This window comes from Colobus angolensis, unplaced genomic scaffold (genome assembly GCF_000951035.1).
Source record: "Colobus angolensis palliatus isolate OR3802 unplaced genomic scaffold, Cang.pa_1.0 Scaffold275, whole genome shotgun sequence".
Taxonomy (NCBI): domain Eukaryota; kingdom Metazoa; phylum Chordata; class Mammalia; order Primates; family Cercopithecidae; genus Colobus; species Colobus angolensis.
Genome location: NW_012115988.1, coordinates 4,227,438 through 4,244,631, shown reverse-complemented (window position 1 = coordinate 4,244,631; position 17,194 = coordinate 4,227,438). Strand labels below are relative to the sequence as shown.

General features: G+C 39.1%; 1 protein-coding gene across 2 annotated transcripts in view; it reads right to left on the bottom strand.

The window, feature by feature from the left end:
• The window catches only part of COG5 (component of oligomeric golgi complex 5), a 380,460-nt gene that overhangs the window by 23,490 nt on the left and 339,776 nt on the right, over positions 1–17,194 (bottom strand). For both annotated transcript variants that reach the window (XM_011948213.1, XM_011948214.1), the window contains 2 exons: positions 9,954–10,191; positions 4,057–4,133 (listed from right to left, as the gene is read on the bottom strand). In XM_011948213.1, the coding sequence (XP_011803603.1) occupies positions 4,057–4,133; positions 9,954–10,191 (315 nt within the window). The remainder of the gene's footprint in view (positions 1–4,056; positions 4,134–9,953; positions 10,192–17,194) is intronic.

The following is a 17,194-nucleotide window of genomic DNA, read 5'->3' as shown; positions in this document are numbered from 1 at the left end:
AGGACCTACCACATGGGTGAGTTTTCTCAAGTCAATTCTCTTCACATGACAACTGCAAAGAAGCTGGCAGGGCCAGGGCTTTCCCAACAATGGTGCAGGGCAGAGGCCGTGGCACATGCTCACATCTCTCTTCTTCTCAACTGATAGGACTGAAAACATTCTTTGTAGACCAGGGCTGGATTTGAACCCCTTAATATACTTTCATTTGATTTATTGATCCAGCTAATCCTATACTTTTTATAAAATAGTTGTATCAGTTCCATCAAACAACTGAGAAAATATTAGGATTAATTCAGTAGATTTCTGTAGATTCAATATAACTATAGAAATATATTGGTATATATAAAAATATCTGTTGGAAGTTTTCAATTAACTCAAGTTATGAAGGATACTCCATAGGCAAGAAACAATTATTCTTATGTGCCTGACACCTTGGGAGCTAAGGGGTCATCTGAGGAGGAAGCTCAGAGATACCAGAATCACAAGAGAAAAGGGCATAATCCTCAGTTTGTGGAAAGGAAAAAACCTGGCTCCCTGTCACTAGAGCAACTAAAGTTCAAGAGTTAAGGGCCCTGTGAGAAAGTTGAGAAATTGCTGGATGCAGGCCATGAGTGTGTCATTACACTAATTTAGTGAGTTAAAACAATCAAATGAAAGAGAAATGTTAGAGGTTATCACATGAAGGGTAATTACTGTTTCATGAACCATATGTATGGGTGTCTATGTATATGTATGTAGATTTGAGTGTGTTCACATGTTTGCATGCAAGTAAATGCCAAATTACAATAGAAAGTATCTTTTACTGTGGGTCATGGTCAAAAATTTGAAACCTGTTACTCCATGAGAAGCCAGATATAAATAAAAGTAGAACTATTAAAATTATACATTGATCAATCAATTCTTGATTCTATAAACAGGTACTAGAAGATGTAGCTCAAACTTTAAAGTTCCTTTAGAGATTCTTTTTCTCATGTGAGAATTGGAAAGGGTTGGCAGAAAATTCCCATCTTAAATGGTTTAAAATAGATGTCTTAAGTGAAACTTATTCTCAGACCTTTTACCTCCATGCTGTGACACAACTTTAAGAGTACCTACATGAAGGCCATCCTTCCTCAGCAAACAGGACACTTAGCTCTATTTTTTTTGGCGGGGGCGGGGTGGGCGGTGGGTGGTACAGGATCTCACTCTGTTGCCCAGGCTGGAGTGCAGTGGCACAATCTCGGCTCACTGCAACCTCTGCCTCCCGGGTTAAAACGATTCTCCCACCTCAGCCTCCTGAGTAGCAGGACTACAGGCATGTGCTGCCATGCCTGGCAAATTTTTGTACTTTTTGGTAGAGATGGTGTTTCACCATGTTGGCCAGGCTGAATTAGCATTATTTTATACATGCACATGCAATAAACAACTAAACATGGGACTGGGGCTATAAAAAATAATAGCCTAGGCCAGGTGTGGTGGCTTACACCTGTCACACTTACAATCCCAGCAGTTTGGGGGGCTGAGGTGGGCAGATACATTGAGCTCAGAAATTCAAGACCAGGCTGGGCAACTCCTAGTTTTGTAGAAACTCCGTTTCTACAAAAAATATAAAAATTAGCTGGGCATGGTGGCGCACACCTGTAGTCCCAGTTACTCAGGAGGCTGAGGTGGGAGGATCACTTGGGCATGGAAGGTGGAGGTTGCAGTAAGCTGAGGTGGAGATCGCACCACTGCACTCTAGCCTGGGTGACAGAGTGGCACCCTGTCTCAAAAAAAAAAAAAAAAAAAAAAAAGCCAGATCTTCATACAGCAATGCCAAATCACAGCTTTTCTCATATCTTTTTCAATAACTAGATGGTTAATATCCTCCAGTATGTTAACTGACTCAGCCAGCCAGGGCAACATTTTATTACCCAGCTAGGATTGCTGTGTTACCATCTTACTCAGAGTAAATGGCTGTACAGGGGTTTTAGTAAAGTTACTTTTATGGTACAGACAGATGACCAATGGATTGGCAACCTCAGTACTTCATCATCCTTCAACTTACCCATGTTTGGTAGTGCAGAACTCTATAGCTTCAACAAAATACTTAAACAGTTTTAAAAAGATCTGGGCTGATTCAAAGAAGGTATCTGAAAGCATCTGCGAACTTACTTTAAGTTTTCCAAAAACCCATCTCTGTACAGATGGGCAGTGATCTTTCATTTGAGAAAAAATAAAATCCTGACTCGTGTTGCCATTAAAAAAAAAAAAAAAAAAAAAAGCCTGTGCTAATTACAAACTGTTGAGGTAAAATATAAGGCTCCCCTCTCAATCAACAATATTGGATTCTTATATTTCTTACACTCCACCAGAAGTTTCTACTACCAAAGTTTGATGACATAAGAGAGCAAAGCGATCATTTAAAGGACATACTGTTTATTGATCCTCGAGTTTCCAGTACTGAGTTGGTTTTTAGAAAGCTGCATACCTGTACTCTGTTATCTTATCCTTATAGAGAAATCTTCAACCATTATGCTCTTGGATATTATGGACAGTTTATATAAAGGCCTCCCATCTGGTATGCTATGGTCACAAAATATTATGTTGATCCCCTCAGCTCTCAGGGTTGGCCACCTTTTTAAATGAAAATATCTTCTTCGGCCAGACGCAGTGGCTCACACCTGTAACCCCAGCACTTTAGGAGGCAGAGGCAGACGGATCACGGGGTCAGGAGATTGAGACCATCCTGATGGCCAACATGGTGAAACCCCGTCTATACTAAAAATACAAAAATTAGCTGGGTGTGGCGGCTTGTTCCTGTAATCCCTGCTACTCAGGAGGCAGAGACAGGAGAATCGCTTGAACCTGGGAGGTGGAGATTGCAGTGAGCCGAGATCGTGCCACTGCACTCCAGCCTGGTGACAGAGCAAGACTACATCTCAAAAAACAAAACAAAAGAAAATATCTTCTTCTGTGTGTGCTATGATGTAAAAAAACTTACAAAGTTCTGGTTTATTGAATAAACAGCCATATGAATAACATCTCCTTATCTTCTAAAAATCAGCTAGTAAAGACCCCAGTCATCATTCAATGTTATTAAATGTTCCTTAAAATCTGAGTTGAAAAAAATCTAAGTGTTCAGCACTGACAAGGACTTTTCTATTATACTGGTATTCTGTTAGATCATGAATATGAATCAACTCTTGTGTATCTTTGTAAAATGATTTCTCCACCTAATACGAAATTTTCTGCTCAACTGCATTAGGCTAAGTTACCTATTACATTTATAGTCATTCTCTGCACTTCATCATTGAACTACATTCTTCTGTTTTTTTGTTTTTTTTGAGACAGAGTCTTGCTCTGTTGCCAGGCTGGGGTGCACTGGCGTGATCTCGGCTCACTGCAACCTCTGACTCCTGGGTTCAAGCGATTCTCCTGCCTCAGTCTCCCCAGTAGCTGGAACTACAGTCACGCACCACCACGCCCAGCTAATTTTTGTATTTTTAGTGGAGACAGAGTTTCACCATGTTGGCCAGGATGGTCTCGATCTCCTGACCTTGGGTGATCCGCCCACCTCAGCCTCCCAAAGTGCTGGGATTACAGGCATGAGCCACTGTGCTCGGCCATGAACTTGATTCTTTTAATACTTCATTCAAAAGTTTTTATCATATCCATATATTGGAATGTAACTTATGACCTGCTAGAAGTAGACTGGGTTAAAAATGATAAATGAACAAATAACATTTCAGAAAAAGATGTCTATATAATTATGAATTGCCTAGTATTACCTTTCTGTAAGAATGGGAAGCTAAAAATTAAAAAAAAAATTCTCTTTTCTTAAAAGCATAATTTACCAGCTTAATCTTGTGAACTGTGACTAAGAAAATACACATACCCTCTAATTTATTAGTCATTGCATACATTTCTTTATGGGTTTCCGATTTGAATACTTTGTAAGATGAAATCATGTAACTGCCATTGTTGTAGATCAAAAATGGTTGAATATTGGCAATTTTATGAAGTTCAACCTGCACAGAAAGAAAGGATTTATTTGCCTGGAGGATATGAATGTATGAACAAAGAATTCGGTCTTACCTGAATGATCTCAGCATTCGATAGGACTTTCCTAAATCAGATACTCGTCTACAGAATGGACCCACAGCCAACTCCATCTGAAATATTAAAAGATACTCCATTGTTTTAATGTTGGAATCATTAGGAGAATATGGGACAGACCTGGATCGCAAAAAGTTGTAGCTTGCAGTAAACCTAATTTTATCTGGACCGTAAGGCAAATTGTGAAAGCCAACTAAATTTATTTAAAAGGCAAGCACTTACATAATTTTTGCATTTATTTACTGAGAGGGCCCAAGATGAGACAATTCCTTCATGAAAACTAAAAAAAAAACATTTTTGTTATATAAAAGGAAAAAGTTTAGATCATTTATCCATTGAAAAATAAGGAAAAGGAAAATTTTCAAGACTGCATGCCTATACTTCAGGCATTACAAGTCTTTTTACATTCAATATAAATGATGACAATTTTTATCAGTTAGTGTGGCTCAAGCAATTAAAAGGACTAACTCTGGAGGTTTTAGTAGCACATCTATATCAGCATTCCAAATGCTGATACTAGTTACTAGTCTGTGACCCTGGACAAGTTATTTAACCTCTTTAAGTCTCAGGTCTCTCATGTACAAAATGGAGATAATAGTATCTACCTAACAGAATAATGCAAATTAAAAGTTAATTCCACAAAGCTTTATGTGCAGAGCATATAAAAAGTGCTGTTAATTGTCAGCAATTATTATCAGTGTTTAAAAATTTTTCTCTTTTCAATTATTAATAAATTAATATGCTACCTAACTGGAGAATTTAGCAAATCTTGGTTTCACTTCTCTTTATTTTCCTCCTTTGACTGGAAATTCTGCCTGTCATTAATTAGGCTACCTGTTCTTTTCTACCAAGTGCATATGCAAACTTTTCGCATATATGCTACTCAGGTGATAGACTGCTTCTCCACTCTTGCTATAAATAGCACTCTGGTAAAGAATAGTTTAGAAAATGGTTGAGAATAGGCTGCTCCCTGGTAGTACAGCACCTTTCTTCAAGAAGCACATATGATGTAAGGCTTCTGTCCTGCTGGCCACTCTTACAAAAAATTGCTTAAAATCTCCTTGCCATGGGTACACTATAGAGACCCAATCGATCATTCATTTGAGAGACATTTTGATGGCCTTAGTGCTAGGTACCAAGCTAGGCATGGGGATAAGATGATTAGAGGACTAGACTGTCTTGCCATCACTAAATTCTCAAATTTAATGAAGAAAGAGATATTTATTCAAACAATATGATTATTATCAACAAAATCAAAAGTATTTGTGTATATGTCCACATATACATATATAAACATGCATACATACACACATAATGATTATTATTAAGCAAAATGACAAATGCTATATCAAACTTATGACCTTAGTGTCAAGAGAGAGTTGGAGGCAGCTTCCTTGGGATGGTCTTGAGGATCAATAATAACCAGGTTAATTTCTCTTGTAACATACTAAAGACATGGATTGCATACTGTATGTCCTAGAAGGAAACCTTACATGGTTGGGAAACTCTATAAAATGAAGAATCATAAATAAATATAAAGATACAAATTTAAGGAAGAAAAAGGATTCTTGCCAACAATGCAAAACAGAACAGTTGTAAGCCAGTGTGCCCAACTCAAAAGATAGTAGGTGATAGGCTGTTCTTTGGAACCTGTTTCATTTCTTCACTGGGTAGGAATTTCTGGTTTCTTTCCATATGTGTCACTTACTTTACACTGAGCACAAAGGAAAAATGTGATTATCATTGTATCTTTGATATGATAATTCCATTCAAATATCTAACTTTATATATATAATGGTTTTTTACATACTGAAATTATATATTTTTCATGAAGTGTTTTTGTCAATTTCTCAACTACTCTAGTGGAATCACTGTCTTCAAAGACAACCTTTGCCTTAGCACTTGAGCAGGACCAAACGTTAAAACAAATAAATGGCTAGGAAAAAGTTACAATATGAGAAAATATGACCTCGAATTGCTGTAAAATGTATGATTATGTAAAAGATTTCTATGCCATAGGACAATTTCAAAATGTTAAATGTTTAAAATAAATTTTTTATCCATAAAGGACCTCTAGGATATTGTAAATCGTTTTCTTCTTCCAGAATTCCATTAAACAATAAAGACCATGTTTTAAAGGGCAAGAGTGTTCTGTTAAGAGGAGGTGACTCTGCCATTAGCAGTGGATACAAAAGTGGCATGTGCAACTGCTTCTCTCCAGCCCCCGTTTGGAGAGAATGAACGGTCAGCTGCAGGCACGGTGAACTAATTACATAGCTGTTCCTTCCCTACCACAGACATTTGGTTAACCACAGGGCTTCTTTGGATACTCCTAGGGCACTCCTGCCCTGACATTGCTCAGGAGAAGAAAAGGCAATAGGAATTAGAACAAAAATTAGAATTTTGATTGTCTTGTTTTCTTTTCTAAATTAATATTTTTAGGCACAAAGTGAAATAGATGTTAAATGTATACTTAAAGGGCACCAGAAGACCTATAAATAGAAACTGCTACAAGTACCACTAAATAATTTAATACCAACTTCAACAGCCACTCTTTCCTTCAGGTAAGAAAATAAACTGAGGGGTGGAGGGGGAGTATGTGCTTCAGAGGACACTGTGGACAAGACCCCAGGAGATTCAGAATCAGAACCCCAGTGTTGTGGACAGGTTTAGTGATTTCAGAACTGCTGTGTGATCAGTGTGGGCACTGAGACCATGTGGTCACAGCAGGGAATTAATTACCTGTAGGAAACCACCTCATACCCATGACCTGGATTCCTAAGGGGGCTGGATGTCAGGTACTTCCCTCACCATGATCCCTCCAGATGGCACCCTGCAACTACTTTCTCTTTCCTGCACTGGTGTCAGTGAGGAGAAGTTAGGATTCTTAAAGAAATCCTTAAAATACGTCATTATCTGTCTTTGCAATTGGACTTTATGGCAAATAACCAGTATTCCCAAACCTGGTCTACAGGTCCCTTCTTGAGCTTTCTCTTTTTGTTATTTAACTAGAATTGCAGGCACTTTTATCACAAGAACAGTTTTTAAACCCATGGAGTATTTGTGTATTTTTGATTTCAGAGACCTCAATGGCTTTAATTTTGAATATGAATTGGTAGAACTTTCAATAATAAGGCGGTTGAAAAGCCCTCTAGTCCCCAGTTGATGCCTATCATGAATATAAATGTTAGGGTAATGCTATTTAAACATTTTGACTGACCCCGAAAAACCCGTCCAACCAAATGTGATACTGAAAGCTGAGGTACAACACATAATTGCAACTGTGGCAAGAAACCAAACCAAATGAAGTAAAACTCGAAATTCAAATTTTAATTTAAAAAGTGGGTGGGAGAGATCATGACATAACAGTAGAACAGTATTTGCCAGATACTGATCACAGATCTGATTAATTATGATAGTGCCTCCGCCTGTCTTTGCTGTACCCATGATCCACAGGACTGGAGCCATCCCCAAGGTGAGTGCCAGGATGTTTTGAAACTGGGACACACTGTACAGGGGTGAACAAAGGAATCTGCTTTTCAATACCACACTGCCTGCTGCAACCTAATGTCACTGCAGGGTTTAACATTGAGTAAATGCTGTGTGTTTTAATGCTTCTTCTATATTTAAAGAACAGAAAACAGAGGCTTTTGAGCATAAGTTAGTAATAATGACTGATGGGTTTAATTTACCTTAAGGGAAGGGACCCAGAAAAGTTTGGCTTATTGAACAACATGTCTTAAGAAAAAACGATGCCAAATAACATTTTGAATAATGCAGTTTTTTGGAAGGTGGAAGCTCACCCCTGCCACCGGATGCTATGCATTTTGAGCAGCTGTTAGCCGCAGCAGCAAGGGTTAAAGGACAATACTTTCCATGTTTCACGACCCATAAGGGAACATGTTAAAATAAAAAAACAAAAACAAGCCTCTCTCCTACAGCACTCTCGTTTTGGCCATCTCCTGCTCGGCTGCCACTCTAATTGGACTTGAAGTGCTGCCTCCAGGAAAGTGACTCAAGAACCAGCTGGAGCAGAATGCAAATAAGCTGGTAGGGGAGAGAGTCCAGGGAAAGAAGATGAAACAAAAAGAAAAACAAAATTAAGGAGGAAAGGGGAAGAGGAGAACAGAGACCATCTGAGTATAGTTTACACTTTCGTTTTTTTTTAAAAACAAATAAGAGGAGGTTCTAGTACATCACCAGATTTTTAATAAGCAATCTGAAACCCCAGTAAGGGACAAATAAGACACTATTGACAAATAATTTTCTTTAAGCTAAGTGTATCTGTAAAACAAAGTAAAATGTACGGGTGCCTAAGAATGAAGTTCATAAAATGTAAAAGGTAAAAAGAGCCATATTAACGGTAACATTTAATTTCTGTTTTTATGCTGTGGCTACTACAAGCATATTTTCCAAATGAAGGCTCATTTCTATGGTCTAACGGCCCCAGGAATGTTACCTGGAAATGAAAATGACTAACTGCTGCATCAGTTAATTTGCAATGAACCAGGCTCTTGAAAGTTTAGGTTTATGTTACCTGTTCCTTTTTTGAAAGTGTATCAAGTCTGCGTGAGCACCTGACAACCACTGACCTGATACAAGCAGTCTGTCCAAGTCCTTTCCTCCATGCAGAAATAATGAAGCAAGACACACTCCCAGATACACACAAGAATAAATATTGACATTAACATTTATCTTTATAAGCAGGGAGGATCTGGCAAACTGCTATGAAGAATTCATTTCAGTAACTATTTAGACTAGTAAAGCTAATAGCTTTGAAAGGCTTAAAAATGATTTTACCCGGCTGGGCGTGGTGGCTCACATCTGTAATCCCAACACTTTGGGAGGCCAAGGCGGGTGGATCACGAGGTCAGGAGTTTGAGACCAGCTTGGCCAATATGGTTAAACCCTGTCGGTACTAAAAATACAAAAATTACCCGGGCGTGGTGGCGCATGCCTGTAGTTTCAGCTACTGAGGAGGCTGAGGCACAGGAATCACTTGAACCCAGGAGGTGGAGGTTGCAGTGAGCCGAGATCGTGCCACTGCACTCCAACCTGGGCGACAGAGCAAGACTCCGTCTCAAAAAATAAATAAATGAATAAAATAAAATAAAAGATTTTACCCTTGGTATGCTATACAAAAATAACAATCATCTTTGTTTCTGAATCTTTTAATGAAAGCATGTTTGGGGTTTTTCTTCATTGCCTCTGATACTACTGAAAGGCTTTAAAAAAACTGTCTAAAGGACAAAGAAAACGCTTTCTATAAGAGCTGATAATGTTTTGCTATTTTAATGTCACTCTATCTCTCACACACATCAGATAGCTTGAAATGATTTCAAGGCTAGCCACAGAGAAGAACTGTAATCTACCCGACAGAGAGAGAACAAATAATCAGACTCTACGTCTACCTGGCCTACTGTGCATTTAAATGAATGGGAAAACTGCCTTGGAATGGTGGCAGGGCAACAAGCAGTCTCTTTTTACTGTTTGAAATATGATTTCATTGCCTACATTATTGGCCAGCAAGGTTTGACCTATTTTGACAGTAAAATAGTGAGAAAATTCCATATTAAGTAAAAATGGGAAGTGCTGCTTTCCTGTGGAATGAGTTATTTCACCTTAACCTTGAAATACCAAAGAGAGGGATAATTATTTTGTTAAATACAAAGAAAAATATACCTGGTATAAAAGTATCTTTAAACTTCTTTTTTTTTTTTTTTTTTTTTTAGCCATTTATGCTTAAGTGGGCTTACTTTTCTTTGTGCTGCAACTCTTTAAAAACACTGATGAAAACATAGTCTTTCATTTAATAGATATTAAATTTCATTTAAAATAATTAATTCATTTAATGGATAAGTAAGTCATCAATGTACCTGTGCAAAATCAGCAGCAAGTCGCATTTTCCCACCTTCACCAAGAGGTCTTATGAGACTGGCATGGCGGATAAAAAGTTCAATTGCTCTTTGGGCAATAGTCTCAGTGTTGTCAAAGACAAAATCTAAGCATTCGAACTGTTTAAAATAGTCACTCATAACTCTGGCAATGAAACCTTGTAGCTCCTTCATGTACAGAGAACAAGGAACATCAGGTTTTCCTGAGCTGGATAACGACCTGTAAAAGAAAAAGCAGCCCTTTTTAACACCGATGCACTAAATTACACTCTTGGATTTTGTACCCCTTACCCCACCAATGCTGCTATTTCAATCCTTTGTAATTTTTTCCCTTAATAGTATAAAAGACATTATTTTGTGATAAGTGTTAGCAGAAAATGTTTAAAACAATGTTTAAAAATTACATTTTAAAAAGTGGTTTAGATGCCAGGAGGATTACTGAAGGAATTTTAGAATCCATTTACCTAAAGATTATTGAGAATGAAATAGACAACCATCTGTCTTGGATGAATCATACAAGTTCTACTCTCTGGCCTCTCAAAGTCCCTCCCAGTCTCTCAACTCTCCATCCACTCACATGTTTGCCTGGTTAATGAAGGTATCAATAATGGATCCTGAAATAGCATTTTATACTTTGCAATGGCAGAAAATGCTGCTTTTCCTATACAAATTCTTGGCAAAGATCTCTCTGCTCTTGTGCTATTTAATCAGATCAGTCCAACAGAATTCTGACTGTGGAAATGGTTATGTAACAGTACACATGGTATGCAATTTTTCCTCCAGATGATGAGGTTTGGAAAGGCTTTAATTTGGATCAACAAATGATACCAGCTGATGCTCCACGAAATACTATTTATAATTTATAAATGTTTATAATTGCTCTTTAAAGAATATATTAAAAGAATGTGAAATATTTATAGGAAAGAGATATGCCAAAACTAGCTAACACCTGATATTTTCTAATAAATGAGATCACTGACTACATCATGCTGAATCTTTTTCAAAAAGTGAGTTAAGTGTTTCCATATTCTGAGAATGACGTAGAGATATTGGTGATTGTCTATAGAAGAACAACAGATATGACTAAAATGCTTAGAGCAAGAGAATGAGTTGAACTTAATTATCTTCAAATACAGCAGTGGTTGCTATAAATAGGATGCTAACCAGAGGTCTGTCACTTCCAGAAGCAGATAGAGATAGAAAAAGCAGGCCTATGTTCCAGCAGGAAGGGACTGCATACAGGTATAAGATTGTGCCAACAACAGAAAGGCTGCCAAAGGGTGCATGGTGGAACACTTTTGTTTGCAGTATCATCACACAGTGGAGTGGCACTTGGGTACAGGGGAGCCTTAGTAAACGATGGCCATCTTCGTGTGGAGTTTGATTTTGCCAGATTCAGACAACTGCATAGCCTAGCTTTATTCTAGGTTTGTCACTCCACAAGGCCAGGCTGCAAAAACAAACAAATAAAAGAAGTCTCCCTCCCCGAAAATGGTGCCAATCTGTTTCATTTTTTAATGTTTACTTTTGATGAATTATAATAATATATAATAAGGGGATACACAGTAATGTTATATGTATACAGTGTGGAATGACTGAATCAAGGTAATCAGCATACCCATCACTAAATACTTATCATTTATCATTTATTCCTCCTAACTGCAACTTTGTACCCTTTGACCAACATCTCTCTATTCCCTCCACTCCCTAGCTGCTGCTAACTGCCATTCTACTCTGTTTCTATGCGTTCGATTGTTTTAGACAACAGATATGTGAGGTCATGTGGTATTTGTCTTTCTGTGTCTGGCTTACTTCACTTAGCATAATGTTCTCTAGGTTCATCTATGTTGTTGCAATTAACAGAATTCCTGTCTTTCTGAAGGCTGGATGGTATTCCATTGTGTATGTGTACCATATTTTCCTTATCCATTTGCCAGTCTAAATGTTGGTGGACACCTAGATTGATTCCATAACTTGGCTATTTTAAGTAACGCTGCAATGAACATGGAAGTGCATATATCTTTTTGACATACTGATTTCAAGTGTTTTTTTTTTTTTTTTGAGACGGAGTCTCGCTCTGTCGCCCGGAGTGGAGTGCAGTGGCCGGATCTCAGCTCACTGCAAGCTCCGCCTCCCGGGTTTACGCCATTCTCCTGCCTCAGCCTCCCGAGTAGCTGGGACTACAGGCGCCTGCCACCTCGCCCGGCTGGTTTTTTGTATTTTTAGTAGAGACGGGGTTTCACCGTGTTAGCCAGGATGGTCTCGATCTCCTGACCTCGTGATCCGCCCGTCTCGGCCTCCCAAAGTGCTGGGATTACAGGCTTGAGCCACCACGCCCGGCCCTGATTTCAAGTTCTTAGGTTATGTACCCAGAAGTGGGACTGCTGGATCATGTGGTAGTTCTATTTTTAGGTTTTTGAGAAACATTCATACGGTTTTCCATAATGGCTGTCTAATTTACATTCCAACCACAGTATACAAGGGTTCCCTTTTCTGTACATTGTCTTTCACACTTGGTATATTTCATCTTTTCGATAAGTCATTCTGACAGGTGTGAGGTGAAATCTCATTGTGGTTTTAATTTGCATTCCCCTTACGATTAGTGATGTTGAATATTTTTTCACATATCTGTTGGCCATTTGTATGTCTTCTTTTGAGAAATGTCTATTCAGGTCCTTTGCCTATGTTTAAATCAGGTTGTTTTCTTGTTATTGATTTGAGTTCCTTATATACTTTGGATGTTAATCCCCATATCAGATGTATGGCTTGTAAATATTTTGCCCAATCCAGAGGTTGTCACTCCACTCTTGTTTTCTTTGCTGTTCAGAAGCATTTTAGATAAATGTAATCACATTTGTCTATTTTTGCTTCGTAGTCTGAGCTCTTGGGATGAAATCCAAAAAAGTTATTCCTCAGATTTTCCTGTTTTCTTTAATTTGTTTTAGTTTCAGGTGTTACTTTTAAGTTTTTAATCTATTTTAATTTGATTTTCACATATGGTGTGAGATAAAGGTCCAATTTCATTCTCTGCATGTGGATATCCAGTTTTACTAATATATATTTATTGAAGGAACTGTCCTTATTCCACTGTGTGTTCCTGGCATCTCTGTCGAAAATCAATTGACTGTAAATGTGTGAGCTCATTTCTGGGCTCTCTGTTTTGTTTCATTGGTCAAAGCCAGCACACCATGCCATTTTAATTATCATATAGCTCTGTAATATAGTTTAAAATTAGGTAGTGTGATACCTCTAGCTTTATTTTTGCTCAAGATTGCCTTGGCTATTCAGAGCTTTTGGTAGTTCCACATGAATTTTAGGATTTTTTTCTTCTATTTCTGTGAAAAATGACATTGGAATTTTGGTAGAGATTGCATTAAATCTGAAGGCTGGTTTGGGTAGTATGGACCTTTTAACGATATTCTTTCAATTCATGAACACGGAATATCTTTCCATTTATTTGTGTCTTTGTTGATTTTTTTCATTAATGTTTTATAGTTTCCAGTGTATAGATCTTTTACTTCCTTGTTTAAACAAAATGCATTTTGTTTCCATTTTCATTTGTCCAAGATATTTTTGATTTCTCCTTTGATCCATTGGTTGTTCAGGAGCATGTTGTTTAAGTTTCACATATTTGCAAAATTTCCAACATTTCTCCTATTAATGATGTCTAGTTTCATACCATTGTGATTAGAAGAGATACTTAATTTCAGCTCTCTTTAATTTGTTCAGACTTGGTTTGTGGCCAAATATATATAAATAGATGAATTAAACATATGCATAACTGAGAAGTGAATGGTAATCTTCACGCCACCAATCTTTTGTGTGAGTGCTCTCCCTTCCACAAAGGGGCTCATCTATCACTTCAGTGATGCAGAGTTCTTCTTTCACTGCCTTCCCTTCCCTACTCAAAACTGAAATCAGATATGAGTCACTTTACATTGACTGCAACAATTTTAATCAATGTTCTATGTCAATCAGACATTTACATTTTAAGCTTTAATTTGGAAAGAAACACATCAGTCTTTTTAAATGAATTTCAAATACCAAGAAACCATGTTGATGATTACCCTTTACTTACTTATTTATTTATTTAATTTATTTGAGACAGGATCTCACTCTGTCACTCAGGCTGGATGGAATGCAGTGGCTCGATCTCAGCTCACTGCAACCTCCGCCTCCAGGGTTCAAGCGATTCTCCTGACTCAGTCTCCTGAGTAGCTTGGATTACAGCTGCCTGCCACCACGCCTGGATAATTTTTTGTATTTTTAGTAGAGACGGGTTTCACCATGTAGGCCAGGCTGGTCTCGAACTCCTGACTTCAAGTGATCTGCCTGCCTCGGCCTCTGAAAGTGCTGGGATTATAGTCGTGAGCCACCATGCTCAGCCCATAATTACTCTTTAAATAGCAGGGGAGTCTGTAACCCTACTACATATAAACTGGACTTGAAGGTAAACTTTATTTATTGCTTTTACATAGGAATAGGTATGGAGGGCTTGAAGGGTCAGGTTTTCACTATTGTTTTTCTAATTGTTATCCCTGGGGACTGGCCCTAAAATAAAGGCAATTCCTGCTTCTTGACTAATCCAACTCCACCGCATATTTCACATAAGCCATTTACATATGAAATGACATGACATTACAGAATTACTAATCACAAGATTCTACAAAGTAGGAAAATTATTGCCATGGGGGCAATAATTTAAATAAAAGCAGCAGTGCTCCATACGCCTGTACTGCTATATATGGAGAATAATTTTCACTGGAATCTCAACTGACTGCTGTATACATGAATCTCAAATGACTGGTGTATACACTGAGCCGAAATGGAGTCACCAAAGCAACTGGGAAAAAAAAATAAGGACGATGTTAGGCACCTTAAAATAATGCTTCATACTCATGGCAACCTATCAGTTGAAGAAACAGTTTGGCTCACTAGTTATTTAAGCAAATTAGTAAAAACATATCTATTCGGGAACTAACTTTCAGCTATTAATGTCTAATGTGTTATCTGTAGGCACTAGTTGCAGCTCACCAATTAAATTAAAAGTATGTGACCACTGTTATTATAGAATTTAAGCCTTCAAAAATCAGCTTGTTTTGGCTCCCTTCTGAGAGGCATTCATCATTGATCTAACTGGGACAGTTCAGATCACTTTTGAACAAAAACCATCTCCTCTTAAATACTGGTAATCAGAAGTTATATAGTCCTATGTCATAGTGAGTTCCAAATACAGTTTCTTTTTGGTAGAATTCACTTTACTGTTCTGTGCTTCACATATTTTTAAAAATAGAGACTGGTCTTTCCTTTTTTGAGAAAGGGTCTCACATTGTCATTTAGGCTGGAGTGCAATAGCACGATCACGGCTCACTACAGCCTCAATTCCTTCAGGCTGAAACCATCCCCTTGCCTTAGCTCCCCAAATAGCTGGAACTATGGATGCACACCACCACATCCAGCTAATTTTTGTATTTTTTGTAGAGACAGGGTTTCACCATGTTGCCTAGGCTGGTCCCCAACTCCTAAGCTCAAGCAATCTGCCCACCTCTGCCTCCCAAAGTGCTGGAATTACAGGCATAAGCCACTGTGCTCAGCCTAGATTGATCTTTTGACATTTCCCATATTTCCCATGTGGGAGAGGCCAATATGGCCGATTAGAAGCAGCTAGTGTACGTGGCTCTCATGGAGAGGAACAAAAGAGGTGAGTAAATACAACACCTTCAACTGAAACATCCAGAAACCTAGTCGGATAGGGACTAATCAAGGAAACAATCTGACTGACAGAGAATGAAGAAAAGCAAAACAGGACAACAGCCCACCTGGGAGCAACATAGAGCCAGGGGAAACCCCACTGCTCAGAAAAGTGCTTTCACCGGTGATAACTCCAAGCACTGGAAAATGCGAGTCTACTAGGGACTGGAGCAGGCCCCAAGCATACTGCAGCAGCCCTACGGAAAAGTGGCCAGACTGTTACATGGTTACCTGTTCCCAAATCTCTTCACCGGGCAGGCCTGGGCCTCTAGCCATCCCCAGCCAGAGCTATCAAGCCAGAGGCAACTCAGCAACTCCAAGCGCAGAGCCTCCAGCGGCAGCTGAGAGCCTCTTTGCCACTGCCCCTGCAGTGGAACTGCCCTTGTCACCCTTGGATTAATGAAAGAGCAAAGACCCTAAGTACCTTATCCACACCTCCAACAAGCTGCAGTCAACCCAAGGAGAGGAAGCCAGTCTGTCTCCCACAGGTCTCCCTGCCCCTCACCCCACTGCTTGTCACCAAGGGAACCCCTGGTTTGGGCCCACAGCACAGACCCTCCCTACTAGGCCCATAGCTTAGACCCTCCCCACCTCCGCTGATTGCACTGAGTGATTGCTAACATGCATCCGTCTGGGGTGGAGCCCCCAGGAGACAAGCAAACAACCCTTGGCCACAACCACTACCCCTCCTCTGCTGCCTCCAATTTGGGGAAGGAACAGTGAGATCACCCCCAGAAACCCATCTCACATGTAATGACACTCACAGGCTCAAAATAAAGGGATGGAGGAAAATATACCAGGCAAATGAAAAACAGAAAAAAGCAGGGGTTGCAGTCCTAATTTCAGACAAAACAGATTTCAAGCCAACAAACATCAAAAAAGACAAAGAAGGGCATTACATAACGGTAAGGGTTCAACACAACAAGACGAGGTGGCTCATGCCTGTAGTCCCAGCACTTCGGGAAGCCAAGGCGGGTAGATCACGAGGTCAGGATAGCCATCCTGGCTAACACGGTGAAACCCTGTCTCTACCAAAAATACAAAATATTAGCTGGGCGCGATGGTGGGCGCCTGTAGTCCCAGCTACTCAGGAGGCTGAGGCAGGAGAATGGTGTGAACCCGGGAGGCGGAGCTTGCAGTGAGCTGAGATCGCGCCACTGCACTCCAGCCTGGGTGACAGAGTGAGACTCCACCTCAAAAAAAAAAAAAAAAAAAGAAAGTCTTAAAGACCTTCGAAGACTCCCACACAATAACGGTGGGAGACTTCAACATTCCACTGACAGTATTAGACAGATCATCAAGGCAGAAAATTAACAAAGATATTCAGGACCTAAACGCAACACTGGACCAAATGCAACTGATAGGCCTTTACAGAACTCTCCAACCCAAAACAACAGAATACACATTCTTCTCATCACCACGTCATATACACTAATATTGACCTCATAACTGGACATAAAACAATCCTCAAC